The sequence below is a fragment of the Octopus bimaculoides genome, chromosome 3, assembly GCF_001194135.2.
Source record: "Octopus bimaculoides isolate UCB-OBI-ISO-001 chromosome 3, ASM119413v2, whole genome shotgun sequence".
In the NCBI taxonomy this organism is placed as follows: domain Eukaryota; kingdom Metazoa; phylum Mollusca; class Cephalopoda; order Octopoda; family Octopodidae; genus Octopus; species Octopus bimaculoides.
In genome coordinates, this window is record NC_068983.1 from 147101687 (window position 1) to 147110734 (window position 9048).

Sequence of the window (9048 nt, forward strand, 5' to 3'; positions counted from 1 at the left end):
CACCTGCACAAGAGCCAGTCCAGGGGCACTGGCAACGATCTCACTCGAAAGATTTCATGTGTCACCTGCACAAGAGCCAGTCCAGGGGCACTGGCAACGATCTCACTCGAAAGATTTCATGTGTCGCACGCACATGAGCCAGGCCAGGGGAACCAGCAACGATCTCGCTCGAAAATCCTACAGTGGCACAAGAGCCAGTCCAGGGGCACTGGCAACGGTCTTGCTCGAAAAAATTCTTGTGTCACCCGCACAAGAGACAGTCCAGGGGCACTGGCAACGATCTCACTCGAAAGATTTCATGTGTCGCCCGCACATGAGCCAGTCTAGCGGCACCGGCAACGATCTCGGTCGAAAGATTTCATGTGTCGCCCGCACATGAGCCAGTCCAGGGGAACCAGCAACGATCTCGCTCGAAAGTCCTACAACGGCCCCGCACAAGAACCAGTCCAGGGGCACTGGCAACGATCTCATTCGAAAAGTTTTTCATGTGTCACCCACACAAGAGCCAGTCCAGGGAGCACTGACAACGGCCACGCCCAAAATGGCGCATTTCATTTCATGTGTCACCCGCACATGAGCCAGTCCAGGGGCACCGGTAACGATCCCACTCGAAGGTCCATATACATGCTGCGGGCACAGGTGCCATCATGATTTCGATTTCGCTTGCCCCAATAAGTCTTCGCAAGCTGAGTTTTATGTCCAATGAAAGAGACGGCGTTGGCATGGGTGCCAGTCGTCGAATTTAACTCGATTTCGATTTCACTTGCCTCAACAGGTCTTCGCAAGTGGGGTTTAGTTTCCAGTTTAATTGGATTTCGATTTCACTTGCCTCCACAGGTCTTCGCAAGTGGAGTTTAGTGTCCAATGAAGGAAGGTACGCGTAAGTGGACTGGCTGAGGCCATATATTTAGGTCTCACTTGGCTTGCCGGGTCTTCTTACGCACAGCATATTTCCAAAGGTCTCGGTCAGAAGTCATCGCCTCAGTGAGGCCCAATGCACGAAGGTCGTGCCTCACCACCTCATCCCAGTATTAGGGGGCCCTCGGGCATAACTGTTCGCTGGGTTCCTTAGCGTTGATATCAAAGAGAGCTAACATGTAGAGTGCAGGCCCCTCAGAGCTCCAGGGTCCCAGGCAGTGCTCGATTGACTGATGGCTCAGTCTGCCCTGATGAGCATAATGATTATGTGAATGAATTTAGTAATAACGGAGATGAGTAGTAGCCATCATATGGATGGCAGTAATGACAATGAAGGTGGGTGTCGTGAGAGTGTGTATGAACGAGTTAATTATACTTTTATTTGCTTCAGTCATTTGACTGCGGCCATGCTGGAGCACCACCTTTAGTGAAACAAATTGACCTCAGGACTTATTCTTTGTAAGCCTAGTACTTATTCTGTTGCTGAACCACTAAGTTACTTGGATGTAAATACACCAACATCAGTTGTCAAGTAATGGTGGGGGGACAAACATAGACACACAAACACACACACACACACACACACACACACACACACACACACACACACACACACACACACACACACACACACACACACACACACACACACACACACACACACACATATATATATATATATATATATATATATACAGGGGTTAGACAAAATAATGGAAACACCTTAAAATTTCAAACAAGTTTATTTCAATATAGAGTAGGACTGCCTTTGGCCATAATTACAGGTTGAATTCTACAAGGTATGGACTTGTACAAAGTTTGAATTGTTTCCAAAGGAATGTTTGTCCATTCTTCATTTAAAACAGTCTCCAGTTCTTGTAGTGATGACGGTAGAGGATATCGACTCCTTATTTGTTTTTCTAAAGTGCACCAAAAATGTTGAATAATATTAAGATCTGGGGACTGTGGTGGTCAGATAAGATGTTCAACTTCACTAGAATGTTCCTCGTGCTGTTCAGTAACAACTTTAGCTGTGTGAATTGGTGCGTTATCATGCTGAAAGATTGTTTCCCTCCGGAAACAGTTCCACAACCATAGGATGAATTTGATCAGATAAAATGCTTATGTAGTCTTGACTATTAATTCTGCCACGAAGGGAAACTATTGGGCCAGTGGATTTCCAAGATATAGCACCCCACCTCAGATCATCACAGATTCTCCTCCATGTTTAACAGTTGCAAGAAGGCAGTCTGAGTCAAATGCTTCTTTTGGCTGTATCCACATGTATTCTCGGCCGGCGGTCGGAAATAAGGTAAAGGATGACTCATCCAAGAAAATAGCATTCTTTCACTGCTCTTGGGACCAATTCTGAAGGTTTTTACTCCACTCTAAATGCTTTGCAATGTTCGTTTTTGAAAGTAGTAGTTTTCTGATTGCAGCCCTCCCATGAAATCTGGCTTTGTGCAGCTCCCAGCAAACAGCTTTTGTGGAAACTGAGTTCTGGAGGTATTCATTAAGCTCTGCAGTAATTTTGGGAGCTGTACTTTTGTGATCCTTTCTAACAATTCGTGTATGAGTCTGACGGTCCCTATCTGAAAGTTTTGGTTTTCTTCCAGAGTTTTATTTCAACGAGGAGGTTTTTCCCTCTTTCTCAAAGGCTGTCATTACTTTCGAGACAGTACCTCTTGATGCACCAAACATTTTGTCTGTTTTCATTATGCTAGCGCCTGCCATACGAGCACCAACAATTTGACCTCTTTGAAAGTCTGATAGATCTGTTATCTTAATGAATTTTAATTACTTTTTTCTGATGATATCTGAAAAGATACAACTTTCCTTTTCTACATTGTGTCTCTCCCCAACTGGCCTGTGACACAGCCCAACATTCACTCAGCCTATACATCGAGTTCCCTCTTGTATTCAGAGGAGAGGGAGAGAAGAAGGTGACAACTTGTAGCTTCATTACAGCTATATAACTGATCTTTATAAATTTTCATATTTAAGTAACATAAATTTATAAATTTATATTTTTATACTGACACTGATTATTGTCTTAACTACTTTCATTAGTTTAGCATGCACGTTTGTTTGTTTATGCCAATACTTTCTTCCTGCCCATTTGTTGACCACTTTCTCTATTTGACTCTTCCTATTCTGTTTCTATTTAAATGTTTATAGGTTATGATCGCTGGTAATGTGAATATGACTATTTCTGCATAATAATTATTTCCTTTCTTTTTCCTTTCTTTCCTTCTTCCCTCTGTCTCTTCTGAAATTTTACAGAGACCTTTGCTAATCTGCAGTTTTCTTTCAGTTATTTTCAATTAGCTGAATCTCCATTAATTCATTTTTATATTCTAATGTTCTGCAATAATTCCTAGACGAACTTTTATCAAGAAGGATTAAGTAAGTGAATAAATAATGAGAGAATTTATTAACCATGTCACTTCAATTAATGACATCTTTAGAATAGAAATGCCTTCAAATATTTGTTAATTTACACCCTCATTCTGCTATCCTACCACATGATTGACAAATTGTAATCTCATCCACTTTATATTTCTTAAATGTTGGCAATTCTTATTAGAAATTTCACTTGTTGATTAATCAACATGTCACTTGTTTATATGGTAAGCTGGATAAGTTGAGAATTGCATAACATTGCGTAATCTTATGGAAGTCATACACACGGCATACCTGACTATATCATGTTTCCATTGTTATAAAGACTCCTAATGGAACTGCTGTTGCAGTACCTGATAACCCATATGATAATCCATTTATTTGCTTACATACAAACATGCATACATACATACATACATACATACATACATACATACATGATGATGATGGCCGTTCACTCGTGACCGAGGAAGACCATTGCTGACCTTCAGGAACATTGTGCGCTCTAGGACTAACTTATATTTTGCATTTGCGGCTCCGTTGGTGGCTAATGAGTCCTGCCCTTGACAAGCATACATGACTGCAAACATTGCTTACCAAGCTTTCTCCATTCACTATACGAGCCGTGCGCTTTCGCGCAGCTCGCTTAAGTTTTTCATATTCAAACATATCCTGTTATTCACATACACAAAACAATACAAACATAAACACACCTACACAGTCATACAAATTAAAAACTACAAACAATGTGAGAAAATACAGAACTTGTTTTGAAATAAAGTCTTCTTATTGACTACATTAAACAGAATTTAGTCAGTGTTAAGAAGTAACTTGTCATTCGAAGATCATCAACAAGGTATGACATACTAAATTTTTACTTATGAAAACTAATGATATATTCTTGTAATTTCATACTTTATGGTTTACTAGCAATGCACCCCAGTGTTGCCTGGGTGTTATGGCCTACAGTCACATTGTATTATTTATTCTTTTCTTATGAGTAGAATCAGCACATGAGGAGTTTGAAGCAAACAACTCTTCTTTATAAACATGTTTTTCGGTCATTTTCTGATGAACAATGCTGCAGTTTTGTCTACCAAATTCAGTCACATGTTTATGGTTGGCATAGGATTATAGTAGGAAACACTTGCCCAAGGTACCAGGCAGAAGAACCGAACATGAAACCCATGTGGTTTGGAAGTAAACTTCTCAACCACTAAGTCATTCTTGCGCCTAATATGTGTGTGTGTTTACATTTGTTGTTAAATCGAATATTGTGTCCTACTATGTCTCAAAGTTAGCAATTTATCAAGCAGAGATCTATAAAATAAATACCAGATTGACATACGTATTGATGTTTTTAAGATCAAGTAAATTTATGAAGATAATACCCCATCATAGCAACAGTCAAAAGACTAAACCCAGTAAAATAATGTTTAAAAACTTAATGGCATCAAATTTAAGGTAATGGATTACTAACCACAAGATGAGTTCAAAACTTTATATTGATCTTCCACTCTATATAATAACAGTATATGTACATCTCAGTTTACTTGACTTCCAACAATTAACAAATGTAATTTGAAGTTGAAAGGTTAGCAGTAAGAAAGATGTCCATATTTCTTTAAAAATTATTGTGTAAAATATTCTGAGAAAAAGTATTTTTTCACTACAACAAAACACACACACACACACACACACACACACACACACAGAAAAAAATAGCACTACTAGGCACCGCACACATCCTACATAAAACATTTTCAATACAGTAAAAAAAGGCATCACCCCCTCAGATGCCTATTTTTTTTTGTTAGTTTTGTTTAAACTTTTTGGTTGATTTGAGTGTTGATAGCATTTATGATTTATGTTTTTATTGCCCACAAGGTGCTAAACACAGAGGGGACAAACAGATTAAGTTGATCACATCGACCCCAGTGCATAACTGGTACTTATTTAATCGACCCCGAAAGGATAAAAGTCGACCTCAGCAGAATTTGAACTCAGAACGTAACAGCAGACGAAATACCGCTAAGCATTTCGCCCGGCGTGCTAATGTTTCTGCCAGCTCACCCCACCTGTTGATAGCATTGAATGGCTCTTTTGTGAATTTTCTTTCTTTTTTCTTTACTGTCTTACTAGAAGTGTCATGTTGCATTCCAACAGTTAATTCAGTGACTCTTGTTTTCTTTCATCAGTTCGATGTTGTGTTTAGTTTTTTTGTTATGCTGTAGTAGCTAGTACTGACTATGTTAGTAGAAGTACACACTCTCTTATCCAAGACCTAGCTAACCACGTTTAGGAATTTGGAATTTTTCAGATTTGGGGAATGGTAGTACAGTCTATTCATATCCTAAGTTTTAGTTTCTAGAAATAGCTAAGTTGATCCCTCAACTTCGAAAACAAAATTCTGATTAACACGTCTTGATCATTGGTTGAACTTAGGTTTTGATGATCCCATCACAAGGTATTGACAGGCCAATCCTAGTAGGAAATGGAGACATTTTTGCCAAATTACTATAGTTGCAAGAAAACTACCACTAGTTAGCTTAAGATAATGTAAAAATACACATTAAACAAGATACCTATGTACCAAATGCCTAGCAAAAGTATGTAAACACAGCCTAGCAAATGTATTGTACAGCATTGTTAATTTGTGTGATGAATATTCATTCTCAGTGAGATTAAAAAAATCTTCGAGTAATATGGTTTATTTTTATTATAGTAAACTGTTAAATGAAATGTGATAAAGATAGACCATAAAATTACCAGTGTATTTTTTATCTCTAATTTAAACATTTTCAAAGATTTTTCAAAGATTTTCAGTTTTTGGAATTATGGATTAAGATTTGTGTGCCTGTAGTGTCTTTTCTGGTGCCAGAAAGTATTATTATTCTGAATTTGTGCTATTTTTATATCAATCATTTTGTTTTTCGGTTCGGTGTCGCTAAATATTTTTCTGTTTATCAGTTATTTTTGAAGATTAATTTAATCATAGATTTCATTTCAGATCAGTATGGTGTCCATTTCTCATTTCATTTGCAATTTCTTTGTTTCTGTTGATATTTCCTTATTAGATGTTAAATTTATTTGTAATTCAGACTGATTTTTCAAAATGAATTCACACTGTTACCTACAAGAATCACCTTTTAATTGGATCTGTTGCCTAATGGTTTATTTCCCCAGTGCACTTTCAGCATTTTCCCCGAAACATTTGTATAAATGTTTGCCTGTTTACTATCAGTTTATATAATATTCATATATTTCTCCCTTACGTCACAAATATACTGACAAATACATTGCATTCTTTTAGTATGAGAACAGGTTAAGAGGTTATTGCTTAAAGAAAGAAGTAATCTATAAGAAAGCATTACTGTGAGAAAGCAAAACCCATTAAAAACTGTTAGCAACAAATGAAACATCTAAAATTAGGTACAAAGAACACATACACTCTTAAATTGTAAATTAAACAAACGTGTGTCTGTGTGTCTGTCTATCTAGCTGTTATATGTATGTGAGCATGTGTGTGTGTATGTGTGTATGTTGTGGGCTATTTTTTTCCAGTGCACTTTTTGCAGAAAAAATATTGGTTTTGAGAAATTGGAGAGAGAAAAAGCAAGGAGAAATTTTTGTAGAAGCTATAAAAGGAGAGAGAAAAGAGAAAACATGAGGCAAAGAGAAGTACAATGTAAGGGAGAATACAAAGTAGGTGACAAAATAAGGGTGGAAAATAAAGGAAAGAAAAGGTATGAAGTTATCATAAAAAAAGAGGTAGTGATAAAGTGTATAGAAAACAAGATAAAGAAAGGCAGAAGGAGAGAGCAAAAAAAAAAAAAAAAAGAAAAATGGAAAAGATGCCTGATATTCTGCAAGGAAAAGTTATAAATCTATTTTTTGCCTGCTGTTCTCTCTTTCTTTTACAATGAGAGTGTGTTCAATACATTCGGGTCATTGGTGTACGGCATTCTGAGACATCATGTTTCAACATGTTTTTCTCTTGTCAGTCAGAAGCAGCCAGAACTTTGAGCACGAACTAAGCCACTGGCTTTGTTTATTATATTTTCAGTGAACAAATTATTTGCTGATTGGTGTTTATATCTGCCAACTGATAAAAAAAAATCGCTGTGTACTGTGTGAAGCGAGTTCTTGGAATGATCATTTACATATTTATTCTTAACAATTCTTACCAGGTTCAGACTCAAAATATGATGGTTGCTGTAGTATTTGTCAGAGGAGAATAACTTCTCATCTTTACAATGACAGTGTATTCAACACACTCAGCTCATTGGCACATGCAAATAATCATACTCCATTCTCTGTCCCTTTATGTGAAGGGACAGGATGAAATTTTGGGCTTGTCCTCATTTCATTGATACTGCTGTATTATTGTTTTAGTGCATCATAGAGACAATACCCAAGACACGATTATGCCACCAGAAATACTCCACAGGAGATGACTCACATCCTGGCAGAATAGTTCCAAAGAATCTTAAACTTAACACTGATTATATTAAGCAGTATCACTCCAACTCCACCATCTAATGTTATTAGATGGGGATAAAAGCACATCATACTTTCCTCTCAAAATGACTCACAGCCTGTTGGTTTCATATCCTATAGCATGTTCCATGATAGCTTCCTTTGTACAGCTGCCTTCCATGCTAGGAGTCTCTCACCAGCTGTTGGGAGGCCATTGAATCTATTGAGTTCATATGCCCTTTGACAGGTTTTGTTTTCATCCTGCAAGATACCTCTTCCAGCCAAAAGACCAACAAAAAGCCACTTTCCTTACAAAGCAGATATGGTAGTGTTACTGGTTTAGTCACCTACAACCCAACTATATGACAGGTTGTACTGGGTTACATATTAAAGGCCTGATGTATATATGTACATACACACATAGTATAAGCACATTTTTTAAAATAGCTATGTAGTTGAAGGAATATACCATATGTACACCATCAAATAGCCTGTTTGGCTAAAAATGCCAAAAATAATAGTAGTTGATGACCAATATTATTTTTACTCAGGCAACTCCTTTCACATTTCATTGTTATTGAAACTCTTCAGCTAAGTAGAAAATCACTTTATATACACATGTTACAATTGCCATCAACAATTGCATCCTTCCCATCAGGAACAGTAGCAGCAGCAGCACCTTTTTCAACATCATTAATGTTGTCGTCGTCGTCATCATCGTCATCATCGTCATCGTCATCATCATCATCATCATCATCATCATCATCATCATCATCATCATCACCACCACCACCACCACCACCACCATCATCATCATCATCATCATCATCATCATCATCATCATCATCATCATCATGTCCTGAACCTCATCTGAGAAACCAATAGTTTGAAGAGTACTAACACATTTACAACTAACCTGAAAAGTAACTGTTTTATCAATGATATGTCATAAATTATTATTTGTTTCTTTACAGATAATGAAGATAAAGATATATCCTTGTCAGTCCCGTCATACCTATCTGACACTATTAGTATTTGCAGCTTTAACTGTATCTGGACATGCTCAAAGTAAGTATAGATATTATATGTACAATACTTTCATATTCAATAATGACTCACGCAAGATTACATATTTCTTGATTAGTGAACATTAGCATTGTTTGTTCATTTATACCCATAGACATCAGCAATACACCACATTCACGTATATATATATATATATATATATATATATATATATATATATAT

General features: G+C 37.1%; 2 protein-coding genes across 3 annotated transcripts in view; one reads left to right on the plus strand and one right to left on the minus strand.

Moving 5' to 3' along the window:
* The window catches only part of LOC106875508 (serine protease 48), a 466125-nt gene that overhangs the window by 182090 nt on the left and 274987 nt on the right, over positions 1 to 9048 (minus strand). The window lies entirely within an intron of this gene.
* Positions 1 to 9048, plus strand: part of LOC106884080 (MAM and LDL-receptor class A domain-containing protein 2) — a 138597-nt gene that overhangs the window by 22924 nt on the left and 106625 nt on the right. The window contains exons 1-2 of one of the 2 annotated variants that reach the window (XM_014935299.2): positions 4068 to 4177; positions 8775 to 8868. In XM_014935299.2, coding sequence (XP_014790785.2) covers positions 8778 to 8868 — 91 coding nt within the window. In that variant the 5' untranslated portion in view covers positions 4068 to 4177; positions 8775 to 8777. Of the gene's footprint in view, positions 1 to 4067; positions 4178 to 8774; positions 8869 to 9048 lie in introns of those variants that run through there. The other variant, XM_052966613.1, reaches the window with a different exon arrangement.